Source organism: Penicillium griseofulvum (genome assembly GCF_001561935.1).
Source record: "Penicillium griseofulvum strain PG3 chromosome Unknown contig_89, whole genome shotgun sequence".
Taxonomy (NCBI): Eukaryota; Fungi; Ascomycota; class Eurotiomycetes; order Eurotiales; family Aspergillaceae; genus Penicillium; species Penicillium griseofulvum.
Window position 1 is genome coordinate 485,799 of NW_024467478.1, and position 19,884 is coordinate 505,682.

At 47.2% G+C, this 19,884-nt stretch overlaps 6 protein-coding genes across 6 annotated transcripts; 4 read left to right on the forward strand and 2 right to left on the reverse strand.

Moving 5' to 3' along the window:
• Window positions 1-1,721: 1,721 nt before the first annotated feature.
• PGRI_042330 (mitochondrial 54S ribosomal protein uL24m) lies at window positions 1,722-2,889 on the forward strand (the record flags this gene model as incomplete). Its single annotated transcript, XM_040791946.1, has 2 exons — window positions 1,722-2,138; window positions 2,221-2,889. The coding sequence occupies 2 exons, from the start codon at window positions 1,722-1,724 to the stop codon at window positions 2,887-2,889; spliced, it is 1,086 nt and encodes a 361-aa protein (XP_040643856.1).
• A 286-nt stretch (window positions 2,890-3,175) lies between these two features.
• Window positions 3,176-4,796, forward strand: rtt106 (putative negative regulator of DNA transposition (Rtt106); the record flags this gene model as incomplete). Its single annotated transcript, XM_040791947.1, has 4 exons — window positions 3,176-3,278; window positions 3,365-3,709; window positions 3,787-4,143; window positions 4,234-4,796. The coding sequence occupies 4 exons, from the start codon at window positions 3,176-3,178 to the stop codon at window positions 4,794-4,796; spliced, it is 1,368 nt and encodes a 455-aa protein (XP_040643857.1).
• Window positions 4,797-6,061: 1,265 nt separating this feature from the next.
• On the forward strand, window positions 6,062-7,616 carry PGRI_042350 (casein kinase I; the record flags this gene model as incomplete). Its single annotated transcript, XM_040791948.1, has 5 exons — window positions 6,062-6,190; window positions 6,245-6,314; window positions 6,370-6,518; window positions 6,572-6,977; window positions 7,033-7,616. 5 exons carry the CDS (start codon window positions 6,062-6,064, stop codon window positions 7,614-7,616), a joined length of 1,338 nt encoding a protein of 445 aa, XP_040643858.1.
• Window positions 7,617-14,232: 6,616 nt separating this feature from the next.
• PGRI_042360 (regulator of G-protein signaling domain-containing protein) lies at window positions 14,233-15,303 on the forward strand (the record flags this gene model as incomplete). Its single annotated transcript, XM_040791949.1, has 1 exon — window positions 14,233-15,303. The coding sequence occupies one exon, from the start codon at window positions 14,233-14,235 to the stop codon at window positions 15,301-15,303; it is 1,071 nt and encodes a 356-aa protein (XP_040643859.1).
• Window positions 15,304-16,164: 861 nt separating this feature from the next.
• Window positions 16,165-18,348, reverse strand: PGRI_042370 (RUS1 family protein; the record flags this gene model as incomplete). Its single annotated transcript, XM_040791950.1, has 7 exons — window positions 16,165-16,923; window positions 16,973-17,017; window positions 17,093-17,433; window positions 17,498-17,561; window positions 17,687-17,699; window positions 17,767-17,873; window positions 18,220-18,348. 7 exons carry the CDS (start codon window positions 18,346-18,348, stop codon window positions 16,165-16,167), a joined length of 1,458 nt encoding a protein of 485 aa, XP_040643860.1.
• A 667-nt stretch (window positions 18,349-19,015) lies between these two features.
• On the reverse strand, window positions 19,016-19,438 carry PGRI_042380 (alpha-ketoglutarate dehydrogenase subunit KGD4; the record flags this gene model as incomplete). Its single annotated transcript, XM_040791951.1, has 2 exons — window positions 19,016-19,299; window positions 19,363-19,438. The coding sequence occupies 2 exons, from the start codon at window positions 19,436-19,438 to the stop codon at window positions 19,016-19,018; spliced, it is 360 nt and encodes a 119-aa protein (XP_040643861.1).
• Between the last annotated feature and the right edge of the window lie 446 nt (window positions 19,439-19,884).

A 19,884-nucleotide genomic window follows, 5' to 3' on the forward strand; every position in this document is an offset into this window, starting at 1 on the left:
GCGAACTTCTGCGGGCAGTGCTCCTAGGCGGCTACCTCGTGGGTACACTGATAACCTTCACCCAAAATGCTAGGCTCGGCCAGTGAAAATTGCTCCGCTGTTTCCCTGCATTTCAGCTCGTTCTACCGCTACCCGGGAGCTCTCGGCATGTACTGACTACGTTGTATGTGGAGGTTTCCAATCTCATGCTCTGCTGGCAAACCCCATTTCATTTGCTACCGTATTCAAGGGGGCCCTAACTACCCTCATTGGGTGTGTCGTTAATCCGTTCTGGAAATCAAATCGTGGAATATTCGTTTTTTTTATTCAATCAAATCATCAAAACGCGGGTATACCCCCTTTCCAAGGTTGCTTGCTTCCCGCTTACATTATCACCACATTCTTGAAGCTGTTTGAAAGTGGAGCTGATATATTCCCAACTCCAATGATCGCATTTGTGCCGGCTAAAAATAGTAAACAGGGGCCAAATCTTGGAGCATGCGCCCACAAGCCACAAACCGTTAAGTCGTTTCTTAGAAATAAAAATAGGGGAGCGTAAACCTTGAGGTCAGTATGGACGCTTAAACATTTCAACAGCAGATTCTATATACTTGAGATTTTTCAGTGTTCATTTATTTACCGCCAAGTAAATTAACAATTTAGGGCGTGGCAGTGGGCTTGACGATCGATCTAACATACACATGCAAGCCCATCACAGATTCCCTTCCTCGTCTCAACCCCTTAACCAAAGACAGGGTTGAATGAAGCACTCCCACATATTGGGAACAAGCGAACAAAGAGCAAATATGCAGCAAATTCTGCACAAGGACTTTTCAATCTACTGCCACGTCTTGGTCGTTGATCTTAACGTCTTCGGGACAGTCTTATCATATACAATATAGACATTCGATATATGTGAATGCACCTCTCTCGACCACTCATTATGTGCCCGTGGGCCACTACATCCATGGATATGTATGCCTGTGACACAACATACCAGTGTCTATGGAAAATACCGCAATGTCTATATTTCCTTTTTGGCCCAACTTCTCTTGCACCTAACAATAATTGAAACAAACTTTTCCTTTACACTCACTAGCATGCCATTCTCTGGTAGTCATCCTTTGAGCTTTGCGCGATATCACCCCTAAAGCTACGATGCTACACCGGTGACTCTCTTCTATGGTTTCATGGAGCCTCATAATGAAACAGCGTCTAGCAATGATCTCAACATACATAGAATATGCGTGGATTCCCATATCATAATCCATTGATATGGATGGCACCCATTCCACCTCGGTATGGTTTCTTTGTGGATCTGGTCCTGGGACTTCGGGTGTGGGCAGTGAGATGTGACAGAGGGCTGCTCAAACAGAAATATATCCATAAACTTTGAGAAGATCGGCTTTTTGTATTCCTTGGTGTTGCTGAGGCCTTTCGATCGTTCCTGCTTTGGTTGTCACTTTCCATGGGGAGTATCTTCCTTCTACAAATGGAGAGGATTACAAATAACCGAATTCCAAGAAGGATGGTAAAAAGGTCAATTGAATCATCAACTAGCATGTAATTACAATGCAGGATGATAGTTTACGGAGTATACAGGCACCCTGGGCTGCTGCTGCTGACATAATAAATATTGACATTGATCACGTGGTACGTCGGACACCCTCAATTTTCGATCCGCGCATCGGGGATTCTGAGGCAGAAACAAGGTTCGGCCATTGCTGGACACAACACCCAATATGCAGCGAGTTATCCAGCGGACAGCTTCAGCCCGGAGGCAGGCTCTCAAAAGAACGACCAAAGCTCATGAACGACAAGAATTGTTGGACCGTGTCGGGATTCGGCGGGCGCGGAAGGACTTCGGCGCCGTACTGTCTACTCAATTCCAAGAAGCACGAAAGAACCGCTGGGAGGATTGGGAAAAGGGGCCTCTTGCCCCCATGCGAGACTCTGGTCTGAGCCGCACTACATATGGTGGTCAGGATGCTTCCATTTTGCACCCGCCGCGCCTCCCTAAGCACGAACAACGGAGGCATGTCCTCTTCGCCGAAGGTGACCGGGTCTGCGTTATCCGAGGACGGGATGAGGGAAAGATCAATGTGATCCAGCAGGTCAACCGGGACAGTGAAACCGTCCTTATCAAGGATATCAACATGGTACGTCTCCGGCAGATCAATCGTCCAGGTCAATGACCTCTTGGTTACTGGAACAAATCGCTTACTGGTGTTTTTCAATTAGGCCGACGTGATCATTCCTGTATGGGCCAAAGACAGATTGGGACACGCAGGAGATACCCAAGCACAACCCTTCCCCGTGTCCTTCGACGACATCCGACACGTTATCCCGCTGGAAGACACAGAGACTGGGCAGTTGCAGGATGTTATTGTGCAACATGCTTATGCCGCTGGGCCGTACACTGAGCGATCTGAACACAGCAAGCTCCCAAGATTCACTCGCTATGTCTCCGGCTTGGACATCGAAATCCCTTGGCCAATGGAGGAAGAGCCTGTCATCAACGACGGCGACATGGACACAACTCGAATGGCAGTTGAAGTCAGCACATTTACTCCCTCACTGGAGCAACCACCTATGCCCTCAACTGTCATTGATGAGCTGCGCAACAAATACTCCAGATTCCGCACCCGACACGATCCGGAATACCTGAGAGAGAAGATGAGGGAGGACTACCGCAATGAATACAGAAAGACCGTCTCCATGATGACACCGAAGACAGATGCCAAAAACATGTGGATTGCTCAAGTCGCGGAAAGGAAGAAGGCCAACTTTGATGCCGAAGGGAATGGCATATTAAACCCGGCTGCCATCAGTTTCATTAACAAGCACATCAGAAGCCAACGAAAGAAGCAGCCGAAGACCAAGGATTCAAAGTCCAAGCAGGCTGCTTGATTGGGCGAAGGAGATGGCAGTTAGAGAGGGGTTTTTCTTGTAGCATTGTGTACACACACCACTGTATTCTAGTATGGAGCTTTGCATTCACTCATATATCTATTTCTTGATAGAGTTATATCGGATTTGTATTTTTTGAATTCATAGCGTACTCCGTACATCCCAAGTTAGGGTTCCAGTCAATGCGGATACTTCGGGTCCACCCTTACGTTCATCCCCCAATTCTCCGACTAACCTACATCACCCTGCACTGCTGTTCTCTTGAACCAAAGCAGTCGCAACAAAGATGGGATTCGCCGCAATTAATTATTCGAATGCGCCCATCGCCGCCATTGAGGAGGCATTTGCGACAGAACCATTGCTAAAGAAGCGAGTCTACGACGCGATCGGTACGTAGCCAACAGCGCACCCAAGCCCCCATTCGATGACCCCATTGACATCCTACTGACCGTCGCCAATGGGCTTTATCGTTTAGGCACAACACCGCAACACAAACCTCTGTTCGAAGATCTTGCGAAATATACCTCCAGCCTGCTGGCCAGGACTGCGAACACTACCCTCCCTTCTCGGCCGGTGGGCGCTGATGGGCCTACCGCTAAAAAGCGGAAGCTTCAAAATGGAGACTCTGGGGAGACTGCGCAGGCGTCGGTCAACCTGAAAGATGGCAATGCGCCAGTTCAGTTCTATGTTCAAGATGTTTCGTTCTCTACACCGCAGAGGAAGAAGCTTACACTCGAGATCACTGCAGGGCATAAGTATCTTCAGGCACGGAATCAAGCTACGAAAGAGATCGAATTCGGTGTTTCTATGGATAAGATTAGTGAGTTTGAATCGGGAAACAATAATATCATTTTTTCCTTGAAAAAAAAAAGATTTGCTGACATGACCTGTTACTAGGACATGCCCTCTGTCTTCCTGTGCCGGAGAAGACACAAAAACAGTTCAATTTCTGCATCATTCCCGAGTATGCCGATGGCATCACACCCCCGCCCGAGGGAACAGCAGCTTCCGAAGCTATGGTGTTTACGGTAGCCGATGGACCAGCCAAGGCTGCATTCTCAGGCAATGGGGAGCAGCTTGGTCATAGTCCTGGTGAATCGGCTGAGGGATTTATTCGCAAAATTCTGAATGAGAACATGCCTCACACCAATGTTGTGCGCCCTGATGATAAACAATTTGTCAGTGCTATGCCCGAGGCGCACCGAAAGGGCGAGAAAGCATACCATGTCAAGGCATTCCGCGGTAGCAAAGAAGGTATGTTATGTCCCTATCTCCATTCAGCCAGAACCCATTGTGGGTTTAGCTTGAGTCTTGATCATTCTAACATACTGTGGCTTGCGCTAGGCTATCTCTTCCTTCTCTCCACTGGTATCTTGTTTGCATTCAAGAAACCGCTTCTATTCTTTTCATTTGCTACCATTGATTCTGTCTCGTATACATCCGTCCTCCAACGGACATTCAATCTCAATGTCATGGCTCGCCCGGCAAACGGGTCTGAAGAAGACGTCCAAGAATTCGAATTTTCGATGATTGACCAGGATAATTTCTCCGGCATCGATACTTACATCAAGAGACATGGTCTCCAAGATGCTAGTCTCGCAGAGGCACGGCGCGCCAAGGTCTACAATGTCAATAAAACCGGCGGAGAGGACGCGGCACCTACTACGGAGGCAGCTGGTGAAGATGAAAGCGAGCTCCAGAAAGCGCAGCGGGAGCTTGAAGACCAAGAGGATGAAGAGGAGGAAGACTATAACCCCGACAGTGACGATAGTGAAGGCAGCGGGTCGAGCAGTGAAGAAGATGACGATGATGATGATGATGATGCTGGCCAGGACAGTGATGAAGACATGGATCTGGTTGAGAACGAACTTGGAAGCGAAGCTGAAGATGTTCCCAATGACCATTAGGATGCGACACGGACCTTGTCACGATATCCGCTACAATGTAACGATACTTATGGATCCAATGCGATTTATGTAGTCGAGTTATCTGGACATATCATATCTAAGGCTAAACCGTACACATATATCATATACAAAAACCTTGTACAATATACTTCGTACTTTATATAGTCAATTGATCGGAGAGCGGGTTCCTGCCAAGACGGTAATATTACCTTAACCGCATTCCAAACCGATCCCAGACGGGAACTCCCCTGAAAGGAAAAAAAAAAATCAATCGGCTCTTCGGGCTTAGACTCTGATTTTGATTTCTTTCTCTTTCAACAAAAAAAAGACCATCTGCTCCTGCCCGTGAATAAAACAGATAACTGAGATTTTCGGCGGCTGGGTAACGCATGATTGAGCCGCCTCGGAAGCGCCCAGGTCTGAGCTAGGTACAAAGTAGATAGGAGTATTCAAGATGCAATTTGGTGGCTTTTCACAAGTCTCAAAATTTATTGAATAAGGGCAAGCCTTTTAATATAAGAGAGTAAGAGTATTAGAGTATTAGAGTGAACAATGGAGAATGGCCCTCTCATAGGTCTCAAAGAAGATTTCCCCCAACCCCAAAATTACCATACAGTCACTGTACAGTCGTGACCGCCAGTTCCTGCGTCCACCCCCTCAGGACGTCTTTTACCAATACACACCCAATACCCTCCGCTCCCTGTCTCTCCCTGTTACTTCCCTTTCTCTTCTCCATCTCCATCTCTTCCCCCCTTCTTCCTCTGGTCTATCTTTGAACCACTGCTCAGTGCGGCTCGTACTCGCAGTAGGTCGAAGTACCCTATCTGTTTTGTTTTACCCTTTTTTACCCTTTTCATTGGCTTGTCTAGATCCCCGGCTTCAACCCCAACTCCTCCCGACCGTCAAGGACGAACGTCTCAATTATTTCCAGCACTGCCAATTCCGCCTGCATTTGGTTTCGGCTCTATACCTTCCTACCGCCCTTTGTTCTTGTCATTGTGCATTCCGCTCTATCTATCATCGCCACCGGTACATCGGCAATTGGGTAAATAGATCCCATTGAGCCTGTTAGAGCTGCTTCGGTCGGAAAAAATTAGAGGTCATTGTGATGTATGTGACTGGGGATTCTTTGATATCGTTTTTCGTCCTTGCCCGACTTCATGTGTGCTGACTTGCGCCCAGTGATAGTATCAATCACGTGTCTACGTCCCTGAAGCCATTCCCCGTGATCCAAGTTTCCCCGGGCAATCTTTACTCCCGCATCCATGGCCTCCTCGTCGTCAAACGTAGTGGGTGTCCACTATCGCGTGGGCAAGAAGATCGGTGAAGGATCCTTTGGTGTCATTTTTGAGGGCACCAACCTCCTGAACAACCAGCAGGTCGCCATCAAATTTGTATATTCCCCTTCCCCCTCGTCACGCCGAGCCCCCTGTCTGACCCCAAATTAGGAACCCCGGAAAAGCGATGCACCCCAACTCCGCGATGAGTACCGGACATACAAGATTCTGGTTGGATGCCGTAAGTATTCCAGATCTAAGGAGATTTGTTGTGCGCTCTTCTAACTCCATTTCAGCCGGCATTCCCAATGTCTACTATTTCGGACAGGAGGGTCTACACAACATCCTCGTTATCGATCTTCTCGGTCCTTCTCTGGAGGATCTCTTCGATCACTGCAACCGCCGCTTCTCCACGAAGACTGTGGTGATGGTAGCCAAGCAGATGGTATGTTTAATCTGCTTGAAATTACAAGGGAGACCATGGCTAACTGTGACTAGCTTTCGCGCGTTCAAACGATTCACGAGAAGAACCTAATCTACAGAGATATCAAGCCAGACAACTTCCTTATTGGCCGGCCATCAACCAAAGCTGCCAACGTTATCCACGTGGTTGATTTCGGTATGGCAAAGCAATACCGCGATCCCAAGACCAAGCAACACATTCCTTACCGCGAGCGTAAATCCTTGTCTGGTACTGCTCGTTACATGAGTATCAACACACATTTGGGCCGCGAGCAATCTCGACGTGATGACCTGGAAGCTCTCGGTCATGTCTTCATGTACTTCTTGCGGGGCGGCCTTCCCTGGCAGGGCCTGAAAGCTGCTACCAACAAGCAAAAATACGAGAAAATTGGCGAGAAGAAGCAAACGACGGCAATCAAGGACCTCTGCGACAGTTACCCAGGTATGTTATTCCGCTCTTGTCCATGTCCATATTCATCTGCTAATCACTCCGCCAGAAGAGTTCAACAAGTACCTGAGCTACGTCCGCAACCTTGGTTTCGAGGACACTCCTGACTACGATTATCTCCGTGATATCTTGACACAGGCTCTCAAGAACGCTGGCGAGGTGGAGGATGGCGAGTACGACTGGATGAAGCTCAACAACGGACGGGGCTGGGACTACAAGTCCTACTCATCTCAGGCACATCTCCACAATCAGCACCAGAGCTCGTCCGGTCGCGACCTGCACGCAAGGGAGCTCCGCAACAGCCAACGTCCCGGAGTGACAGCGGACCGTTTAAACGCCGCGCAGCCCCCGCCTCCTTCACCAGCAGCCAAGGCAGGAGCTGGGAAGACTCGCGAGCGCCAAAACGTCGGCGGTGTGGCCGCCAAACGCCAGAGCGTGGGGCTGGAAGCATCAACTCCTGCCGCGTCAACTCAGGCACAGTTTCAAAATTCCAATGCCCACCTCCCCGGTCGCAACGGAAGTCCAGGGAACCCAGCCCTGAGTAACCAACAACCCCTTGGTGGCCAAGGTACCCCTGAATCGCCGCCCACTTTCACGCAGAAGTTGATGAAGGCTCTGTGCTGCGGTAGGTGATTCAGCTGTATTGCATCACTTGAGCGCTCAGCTCATCTCAGGATCCAGGTTGAATTTCAGTCAAATGAAGCGATGGCGCATTTAGACCTACCGCGCCATGCTTTTACTCTGCTTCCTACCCTTCATGTCAGAAAACGGCCCAAGGAGGTCTTCATGGGATTTCTTTTTCTTTTTTTCTTTTTCTATTCTTGTTTACTTTCGCCTCTCGCTCCTTTCTTGTCTTGTGTTTAAGTGGCTAACGCCGCTTCGCCGAGCAAGAATCGCGCTTCTCGGCCTACATCACCTTCTGGCCATACTCTTTTTTGTCCCATTCGGCCCTTCAGCCTTTACATTTGACTGTGGGTAGGAACAACCCTTCTCTCATTGATGTTACGTCTCATCACTCTTTCATGGTGCTACGGATCGGAACGGCGAACTTGTGAGATTTCTTGTCTTGTGTTTTCGATTTCGCTTCCTCGTCTCGTCACTATACCCGGCGTGCACTGTTTAATATCAACCCTTGGTCTTTCAAAACGGGCAGGTACTCATCGGTTGATCCTTCGATGCCATTGACTCGCGGTGCGCCGCCCTATGACCTTGTTTTCTGCGCTGGCTCGGGAGACAAACAATTTGGATCAATGGCGTCAACCCCCGCACGAGAATTGGCAAGACTCAATGACCCAAATCCGCCTTGATGAACCGAGATGGGGGAGATGGCAATTCGGACCGATTGATATTGGACCACGCTTGTCCGTGTCTCTGGTTTACAACTCTCGGTCTCATTTCGTCCTGTTCATCACCTGGATCAAGCACACCAGACAACTCTCGTTTCTATTTGGGTGCTTTATTTTCTCTGGGCTGTCTATCATGGCCCTGTCATTATTGCTCTTTCCTCCCATCCTGTGTGCATCCAGGGGGGAGAACCTTTCTACTGCATGGACTTCAATATTGCATGCAGAACCTGGAGGAAGAGCATGTTGCACATATTCCCGTTTCCTTCCCCGTTCCCCATTCCCATCAACCGCCTGTTCTGCCCTTTGATTGTTCCAAAGATCTATTGTCCATGTCTATAATCGTCTTTTGTTTGTTCGTGTCTTTTCTTGCTTTCAGAAGCGAGTTTTTGTTACTGGTAGTCGTGGCATAAGATAGCATTCTTCTTTTTTTTTTCATTTGGTCTGTTCTTACAAGTCTTCCGTGGTTATTCGTACGGCGTATATACATAATTCCTGTAATAAGAACTGTTGCATTTCTATATCTTCTGTCTAGCAATGGATGTAGATGTGTAGTTGCTCCGTTATCATTTGCTCTATGCTTGTTGGTCTGAGGATATGTTTCTGCCGAGGTTGCCTGGACAGCAAATCGGTTTATATCTCATGCATTTCCACGTCATCTACTCTATGGACATAGGTTACATAGGCAAGGGGTCTTGTATGGGTTTCTATGGTAAATCAACCTCAATATCTACCTACCTAGATAGGCACATATCCTCTTAGTCATGTGTTAGGTTTCAAGGTTTTACCTAATATGTTTCTCCAGAACAGGAAATGGACTAGTGTCTAGGCATTGTTAACTGCCTTGCCAATAGAGATATAGTTCTGCACAATCAGGTTGAACATAAGACTGTGTCTGAATCGAGTAACTGGTGTACTATCTGAACAAGGCAGGCATCAGTATAAACTTTCCACCACTCCACACCTTCAAGCAATGTTGTATCGCTTTTCACTACTATTGGTTTATCAACTCAATTCGCCACCTGCTATGGCAATCACAAGCTTTCGACTGACACACCTAAACAACCAGCAGCCACAGTACTCCATAACAATTCTGCAGCTCTACCTAAGCTAATGCGAGGATCACCCGTCCGTGGCATGTCATAGCATAACGTAGGTCACCCAACAGAGTAACCCCAGTGGAGTAAGTCTTAGAGGTGACATCCCATTATATACTGTTTCGACACTCCCAGTGCAGATGCAGAATATATGCATAAAGCAAAGCAACGTCGACCCAGCAACGTGTCATATGATTTCAGTTCAAACTACTGTACATTTCCATCATATCTCTGCAGAAACAGACATAAACTCTATATAAGTATCACCAACCGTATAAACATAGCATATACCCCATGACACAAATCCCCTGAACCAATAAGTCTATCAGTCAAATACCAGTAATAATACCCAACCCCGCTCACTGTTTCTCAGACAAGGCAGCCAGTTAGAAAACTGTTTCAGAAGTACTAAGTGGAATGATGCAGATTCCCCCGCATTTATCTCTTTCCCCGCTTGGAGACTTGGGCTTGGCGTGGCTGAGCTTTCCTTTCCTTTCCTTTTTTTGCTTTTTTTTGGCGGCTTGCGGGGATGCCTAGGGTAGGTTGATAGGCTGACTTGACAAGGGTAGTTGACAAGGGTAGTTTGACAAGGTTCCAAGGCTGTATGATAGGTTTAACTTGACATGGGTCTGTTTTTTGTGATTGGTTGCATGACAGGGGTTGGATTATGGGCTGATCAGGTGTAATATTATTGGTCTTAGAAGCTTGGGGCTATGTTTAGGTGTTGCCTACTCCGTACTTATGTACGGGGTGCAGCTCTAGGTATGTGATAAGGAGCTTAGAGTTAGCACGTTATTATCGCACGTTATTATCGTTATTTCGTGCGAATACGTATTTGAGCTATTGATTTCCTGCATGTGATGAATAACTAAGGATTACGTGGAATGCTGGAATTACCATTTCTATGTTATATGTAAATTGTAACTATTCTAACTATAGATCAGATTTAAAGACAATGGCAGGCGCGTATATGAAACTTGGATTCCTATGGAGTACGGAGTACACAGTAAGCAATTGGGTACACCCGAGGTCCGCCGGAGACCGGAGTGTAAGGCAGCGGAAGAGTGCACTCCGTCTTCGGTATAGCTTATCTTATTATCTGCGGCTGAGAAATAGAAAAGAGATAAGTCTAGACCATAACTAGTCAAAGCACGTTCAATAAATTACATACCATGTTTCACGTAGCGCCAGATCAGAGTCATCAGAGCACGTCAGAGTCCAGAATTATTAAAGGTCTCGAGCTCAGATCCGAAACAAGTCTAAGGTTGATCTCGACTCTCTTGTTCTCCAGTATCATACTATCCAATTTTTTCTTACCTCCAATCAAGACTTCAGTTGAAAGAGTGGAGAAAAGAAAGTGAAGTCATTAGCGGCTTCAGCCGTCTGATCGACTACACCGTGCTGTTTTGGGTGGTTCGGGTGCGTTTTCCTTGTATTTTAGGTCTCTTAGTGCTATTTAGTCCTGTTATTAGTTCAATTAGCCTTGTTTAGCTCCAACCTTGGAAATATTTTCTAAGTCAGGTTAGGACTTGTTTTTTTTTTCTCAAGCTTGGACTCTCTGGAATGGCAGAGTCCTCTCTGATCATCCCGTACAGATCGGCTTGGATGATACTTTCTTCCCTTGCGACTGGCTCGTTTATAATTCTCGATTGGGTTCCTTCCTAGCTGCACATCATTAAGACACACGGGGGCTAAATTGAAAGTTTCAGGGGTAGATCTGTATATATATATTTCTCCTTGCTTCAACTTTATACCTTCTATCGCATTGCTTTTACGATGGTACTATCTCCTATAATGTAGCTATATTGCATTGAACACGTAATATAATTGATTTTATACAGCTATCGGCTGAAAAGACCGATAGTCAGATCCTTTACAAAGTTAAGGCATTATATCGTGCAGATACTACATGCAGCAACCATAACCCCCTCGTTCTGAAAAAACGGACATGCGTGCTACGAATCTGCAATAGAATATACGTATACAAACCGGAGGCCGCCGAATCCCCACAGAAAACAATAAAACAAGGGAAAATTAAAAGCCTCACTTTTCAAAGAATTCCCCGCCAGGACTAGCTACAGTAGCGGGCTAACTACGGAAGACAGTAGCGTCTTAAATGTACCCCATACAGCAAAAAAGAGAAGAGTCACATCCGAGCACGGAGTGCATATACCCACTTCTCGCTAAACAGTTCTCGACGCCAATTCCATTAGCCCAACGCGGCCACGGTAAGGGTGCACCGTGATCCCGTGCGCACCGATGTGGGGGGAATGCGGTTGCCGAGCGTCTCGGACATTGGGGAACGGGGATATTGTGGATCTATTTTCCTCCTTTTTTTGTTGTGGAAGGGAGATTGGGGGTGTGTTTAGGCGTTTGGGGGCTTTGAGGGTTTTGGGGGTGGCTGTGGTGGATATCCTTGGCCTGCAATGTCGCTTCGCGCAGGGCTCTGAATTGGGTTTAACTTGGGTCTTTGTTAGGCGCGGTTGTTTTGTTTCCCTACGTTTCCCTGCTGTTTCACTGCGGTAATTGCGTGTCGAGGTGTTATTGGGGTTGGGCCTTTTGCTTTTATTGCATTGCATGTTGGTCGAGCTGCAGATATGTTCTGTTGTTCTATTGCACAACATATTGACAGTTCTAACGGTCTGTGCGAACAGAGGCAAACTTTTTTTGCTATCCGTGCGATATTACGAAGTACTGATGTTCTATTAGGGCCTTTAGATGTACTCTTATCCGTAGTTGAGGCGAATACAAGCGATCCAATGTATTATAACGTATCTTGTTCTATCAAATCGAGAGATAAGCGAACCAAGCTTCAATGAGCCATGTTCACAGTAACCTTATCCTGTCGCAAACCCCGAGATCTAGGTATGACATCTATGTCTGAATCATGTCAATTGACTCAGTTCCGTATATAGGACTCTTGAGATAATAGTAATTACTTTCTTATCAAGTGGATCTATACCGGAGGTGACTGAAGCCTCCGGATCTGTCTTGGCCCTCGCTTTGAATCGGCATTATCCATCCACTCTATAGGCTATTCGATAGGCTATACTATATGTATAGGAACGAGCCCATTCGGCCGAACATCTATACGTCGGACAATCCCGTGTTAAAAGAGATGTTTTTGCTTGGCAAGTAACGTCTCTATAGCCCTAGCCTAGAGGCAGACTCGGCCCCAGCGAACATGAATCATTAGGGTGGCGATACCCGGATCGACAAAAAAACTCTGATTCCACGGGTGACTGGGTGTGGAACTTGAGTCCGTTCAGGGGTGGTCAGATCATTTTAATATAAATTTTTTTTTTACGGATGTGGCGATCGGGTGGATGTGCTTCGACGGGGTTTTCTAGAATTCTAGAAGGTCTAGGCGGTTCCGTGTGCGGAATCCTTTGAAGCAATTTTATATTCCCAAGGTTGTTCGTATAGATGTAGTCATTTGAAAATTCTGCCTATTCGGAGTACGCCGACTCTTATGTCTATCCAAGTTAGTATCCAAAGCTACTTTCTAAGGCACTTTCTTTCGCCACTAATGTTCTTTCATTAATCCCTGTGAATTCCGAGAAAGAAAAGCTTGTGTGACATTCCAATGTGGTACTAAATGGACAGGAATGATCGGCAGGGCCATAATTGGCATTGAATACAAGCCCTAACTAGTGTGCCGAGATTATATATATATATTGAGTTTCTATTATGAATATACCCTTGGAACATAATTAAGGTAACAGGGGAGGTTTTGGATGACGTGCAAGACAAAAGGCGAGTACCCTCGATGCAAGGGAGAGGGAATGCTGTGACACGGCCTTATCGTGTATTTTTGGTATTTTTACAATACTACCAGAACCGTGGGTCGAGGATTGACATTCCGGTCTCGGATGGCGTGCTAGCGGCCGCGAGATAAGAGGCTATCGTGAATTAGGAAATACCTCTGTTGTAGTATATGAATTTGTTCAGTGAAATAGAATGGACATTGTAGAGAAAATGTACATCTCCAAGTGTTCCTCGTGTTCGGTGGAGTTCAGGGGAAACGAAAATTCAAACTCGCCACGTTGGGCGCATTGGTCGTTTTTTTGTTTTTCCAGAACCCGTGGAAGCTTACACGTATGACTTCTGGAAGGATTGTGGAGTGATCAAAACAAGGCACTTTCTTTTTTCATGTAGTTTACATAATACTTGAGATTTTAATGTCAACAGAAGACTACAAAAGACGAGGTACATTTTCAAAGTAATCCCTTGCAGATCTTAGGCGCTTGTTCAAACGTGAAAGTTCAGCATGTTGCCATTAGACAAAGGTCAAAACCAGTTAAAAAAATTCCATGAAAAAAAGAATGAAATAAATCCGAATTAAGAAATAGAAAAGAGAAAAAATAGAAAAAAAAAAAAATAGAAAAAAAAGAAGGAAAAAAAAAAGAAAAAAACAATTATGACATCTTATCGAAAGACGATATCCACTTGGGCGCAGAAACTAGTTTAGCGTCACCACCTTGATCCACAATTGATCCACCTTCAGTCTACTGAGGTGCCCCCCCCGTAACGATCAAGTATTGTCATGAATGATTCCAGAATCTTTGCCCTTTTTATTCTTTAATCCCTTAGATTTCCGCCTTCCTTAAAAAATATATTGATCTCACTACACTATCATTATCATCCCTGAACTCTGAACTTACCCTCTCTGACCTACCCCTGCCAATCCTATATGCCTGTATCCCGATAACCCGCCGCTCTTTTAACAAGCTGGAGCCTCGTCCCACACGCAGGGGACGACCGGTGAGAAAAAAGCCGATTAAGGGTCCCCGACGTACACTATACGCTATGCTTAAAAAGAAGACGTTGGCTCCGTCTCTCTTCTTCCGGAACCACACTCCTACCGCAACCCCCGAATTGTCCCCCACCTCCTCAGACAGCGACTCCGAAGAGGATATGGAATCCTCTGGCTCCCGGCCAGCCAGTCTAGCCATCTCGTCGGGGGCCTTCTCTATGCGTCCGACACTCGACGAGGTGCTGGCCAACATTGCTCCGCCCCCATACACCTTGAGCGCCTTTATGGCCTACCTCTCCCAGAATCACTGTCTCGAGACCTTGGAATTCACCATGGAGGCCAACCGATACCGGGATACATACTACGCTCTAGGCGAGCGACTCGGACATGATGCTTTGGAAACGGAATGCCCAGAAACTCAGCACCTACGAATGCTCTGGCAACGGTTATTGACGGCATACATCTTCCCGGGGTCGCCCCGTGAGATCAACCTGTCGAGCGAAGTGCGAGACGCACTCCTACAGCACAAGGATGTGTCTGCACCACCCAAGCCTAAGACATTAGAGTCTGCCGTGAAACGCATCCATGACTTGATGGAGGAATCCATCTTCCTCCCTTTCGTCAACAGCCACACCACCTCCCCCTCCATGGGTCCTTCCGAACCCTTCATGGGACCCGACGACTTCATGAGTTTGTCATCGACGAGCCTGGACGAACACCCGATGAAAAGGGTGCGGTCGCGCGTGTCGAAGCGCATCTCTCCGCAGTCATCTACCAAGGATCTTCCCGCAACGGGTCACAGCCGCTCAACCATGTCCCTCGGCGCTGTGCATGCCATCGGCAAACGCTCTTCCGGCGCCCTTCTCAGCACCAGCGGCGAGTCGGCTTACCTCTCTCTGACCGACGACTCTTCCTCCCCGCAGTCCAGCCCCACCGCTGAAGAACCCATGACGCCGCCTACCACCCCACCTGCCAGTGAGCCGCATATGGCTCTCCAAAGCCCCAGACTTCGCACCGAGAACCCTTGGAAGAAGATGGGTATGAAGCTTGGCTTTAAGAAGCGTTCCACTGGAGGCAGCAGTGGTGGTCCTCGTGACACTAAGGTTCTTGCTCTTGATGAATAATCGTCTCTTTCTTCCCCGACTCTTGTCGACATATACAAAACCTACAAAACATACTCCTGACGACAACTACGACCCCCGCAACGATACCTCTCATCTCAACCTTGCATGAACTACCGAAATGCATCCCACGACTTCATTCTAGCCTTTGTCGAGCGTTTATACTGGCGGTGTATGAGAGCATGATGCATTGAAAGCATATGAAACCGGCGTTTTCTTTTTTTTTTTTTTTTTTCTTGGATGTCTCGGCTGAGCATCTTTTTCAAACTTCATTATTCTTATTTTTTTGTTTTGCAGCGGATGGCATCACGGGAAAAGAAACCCTCATATATCATATGTTCTCATCTATAGATTGGATAGAGGACCTTCACAGGTCCTCTGGACACATGGCGTTTTGTCGAGACATTGTCTTGGTCTCTGGGATTTCATTTACGGAATCAATAGACTTGATACCCCCCTTTCACATCACTTCACTCGTAACAAAGTACAAATCCGTATGTTGTAGTAGCCTTGAATACCCTAAACATGCATGCATTCGACCGTTAGGGCAATTCCAAACCCAAGACCTTGTTTCTAACCTCGGTCTTGAAATAACACCACTTATTAGGCTCCCGAGTATCTTTCTCAAACACGGTTGTCTGGACTTTCTCCCGGTCACACGTCGGACAACCAAGACTCGGAGCCCGGGGAGACATAGACTTCCATTGTAGTACAGATGCACACGTAACCCTGTTCATCCATTCTTAATACCAACACTCTATGAGACTTTGTCCATTGACTACATATAGTTATAGGCATATCAGCCAACGCCAAAGCCAAAACCAAAGGAAATGCAAGTGTAAAATGCACGTGTAAAATGCAGTATCAAATATGAATCCTCCTCCCGCCCCTCGTCTCCAAAGCCGCAATATCAACATCCCACCCAACCCCCCTCAACTCAACTAAATACCTCTCAAACCTCCCCTCACTATTCAACAACGCAAGCGTCCCCTCAACAACAGCAAGAACAACATCAACAGAAGACCCCGTAATCCGTCCCAATACCCTCGCAGCTAGTAACGCATGAACCCACCCCTTCAACTGATCTCCAACACCACACCCCCGTTTCAGAAGAATAGATGCATCCCATTTCCCATCCGACGGGGCGAGGAATAGTATATACGATTCGTGCGCGAAGACAGATGCGAGACGCGGGAGGGGTAGGGGTTCTTTGTATGACATGCTTGCTAGGAATGTAGACATTGATACACCTATCTGTGCGGAACCGAGGTGGTCGCTTGTTATATGTGTAGGTGAGTGTTGTGTCCATTGTAGCGCGCCGTCTCGGTGGAAGATTTGTTCGAGGGATGAGACTTGTGCTGGTGTGAGGATTTTCCATTCTTTGGATTGGGATTGGGATTTGGATTGGATTGGTGCGAGATCGGGATTTAGTGCCACTGCCAGAGTGTTGTCTGAGTCTAGGAGGGTTGAGAAGGTGATGTTTGCGCGTTGACGATTTAGACTTGTCATTTGCACTGCGCGGACGGCGGCGTAGTTCATGCTTAGATGCAGGGATAGCAGCAGCAGGAGGAGTAGCCAGGTTGTTGTGAAGCTGGTTATGTGGGAGATTACTACAGAGCCGACCTGTTGTTGTTAGGGTTTGGGGGTGGAGAGTTAGGGATGGGATGCTTACTAGCATGCCGAAGAGGGAAATGACGGTTTCTTGGGATGAGTCTTTCTATAATTGATATATTAGTTAGATCTGGTTATCAAGAAGACAGGAGGGGGTGTATGAATCTAGATTGATACATACGGCGTTGAGTTCTGCTAGATTTCCCCATTTGGCGAAATGGGCACTCAGGCTCGCTTTCGAGCTACCGCCGGCTACGCCGCAGAGAGCTCTGAGGACGCCGGCTGTGCTGAGGACAATTACTCGTGGCGCCCCGGCGGGAACGCCTGGTGAGAGACAGTCGAGGATCATGGCGATGTCGTTGAAGACATCTGCTGCTAGTCGGTAGGTTTTACATTCTGGTTCGAGGGCTGTGCCGATGCGGTGGGCGAAGCAGATTGTTGCAATGCGGCCTGATATATCTTGTAGGATATGTAGGAGTAGTGCGGAGGTTGGAGAGGCGTTAGCGTTGCCAACGCCGACTCCTGTATGTGGGTGTTAGTTGTTTGTGGTTTGAGTTTGGTTTATAGGGTTTGGTGGGATATGAACCTTGGAGGACGGCTCGTGAGGAGAGCAGGCCAGCTATTGAACTGCAGAAGGCTTGAAGGGAGTCCTGTTGAAGTGGATTGGTGTTAGAACTGTGTTCTAGGTGTATCTTTGATATTGCTTTTGATATGGTAGAACAAGATAGTTCGAGCTATGTGGTTCTGTCTCTGGTAGCCGGGATTGAATACTCACAAAGATTTGATATCTGTGGTTGACATTAGTAAGTTTCGTAGATCAGGGATCTCATGTATTCAACAGGCTTTTGTACTCACGGGAGATAGTCATCGCTGACACTATGAGGGTACCCGGAGGGAAGGAAAACATCACTCAGCGAGCCGAGTAGAAGCTTGGAAGACCATGAGGTAGATGAAGGGGAACTCTGTTATACTAGGTCAGCTAAGTCCAAAAGGGTTGAGGTATTAATATAGCGTTATAAGTCTTTCTGAATCATGCAATGGCACCATATTCTGAACCAACATTGAACATATCAAGATTTGGATGAGCACAATTCATATATCAAATGCAAGAAAGAGGGTATATGTGTTCCAGGAAACAGATTCATTATGAAGCGATTGGCAGGTATCCCAGGACATTGACCGGCATATTGGCCTGCTAGTCGGCAAATGACGGGCCACATGTAGGAATAACTTAGGTTGTATGCCATGTGCCATTCAAATTCCTAGTTACTAGAAACACCAATAGGGAGGTAAGAAATGACCACTTACTATTACATCTATTCGGCCTGGTGTCTTTGAAGAGGAAGTGACATCTCCCGAGTAAACATAGGTTGCAGTATAATTCCCAGCCTCATCCGTCTCCTGGAAAGTCAGTCTGTTCCCACTGTAAGAGATCATGTTCAGGCCTCGGAATGGAGAAGTAAACAAGGTTGTTCGGATCGAGGTAGAGTAGGGGGCACGTGCTTGAGACCATGTACCTTTCCACCTTAATACTTAATGCTAATATAGTTCGACGTTCTACAGGCGATATTACTATATTAAAGAGTATTATAGAAAGCTTAGTCTTTGAGAGATTCATTTCTTCCAATAGTGCTCACAGAGCCTATGTAGCAGGAACCAAGTCCTGATCAAAATCTATGTATAAAACGCACACTCCGCTTTCCGACATCAAGACGATACAGCTGCATGTTGCGCGTGAAAATAGTACACCGAGAAAATCAACCACCAGCGCCGGGTACAAGAAAACACCGAAAAAAAGGGCGGCAAAGAATGACCGCTAGAGAAAGACATCCTTGTAAATGGCCTCCGACCATCACAAGGAAAAGGTATAAAGTGAGAGTTTCTGGTCTCGGAAACTCTCGGAACGAGTGAGCAAGCATCAGGTCTGTGTCCCCAGCGACCGCGAAGGCATTGGCAATGCCACGGTCGGCCAAAGTCGACATTGTAGCCGCACCAGCCGCGAACTTGAGGCTCAAAACTCAAGCCGGCTCATCAGGCAACTTCCACAGGAAGTATCATGCCCCATTCATACATTTTGAAGATTTATATTTGCCCGAGCGAACGCTTATGCGAACATGCTCGCGCCGCCAGTCTCAATGGCCTCCATCTCGGCCTCAGTCCAGGGGAGACGGCCGAAACGGGAGGGGAGCTCAGCGCGGTCAAAGAACTCGCCAGCCTGGGGCTTGACGGGGCCCAACGCGGCGCCGGCGGTACCGCCGATGCTGCCATTGAAGGAAGAGCGACCGAGGGGGCCGTGTTGCTGAGCCTTAGCACGGTAAGTGGCAAAGGAGTCAGGGAGAGTTCCGGTGGGAGAGGCGGGGTGGACGCGAGGAGAGTGGTCAATGGACTCTGGAATATGAGGTTAGCCTAGGTTTAAAGGATTTGGAGCTCGGCAATGGGAATTTCACGTACTGGGGACAGAGCGCTTTCCAACGAAGCGAATGAGAGGAGTGCGCGCAGCGCTGCTGAGGACGGATGTGACACGCATGGTGGTAGTTATGTGGTAGTTATTTGTGTGAAGGTGGAAGGTTGGCAAGATCAATTTGACGCGAGAATGTGCGAAAATGAACGGGTCCGGTTGTATCCGAATCCGACCGAGAGGGGCGAAGCACAACAAGAGAGCGGGTTATGGTGTTGGAGGTAGTAAGAATGCTTGAGTATATGAGAGAAGGTGTAGAGAAATTAAAAAATTAGAAGAACAGTGAAGAAGAGGAGGGGAAGGTGGGAAAAGCAGAGAAGATAAGAAGGGAGAGTTACCGTTTTGGGACAAGCCGATTCGGAACCGGGTAACTTCTTTTATACGATTTTACACGGTATAATCAAGTACATCTGCAACTGCTGTACAATATTTACTACTACCTGCAGCATATTAAAATATGTACACGGTATAATCAAGTACATCAGGAATAGGGAATATATCCATGTCACGCCATA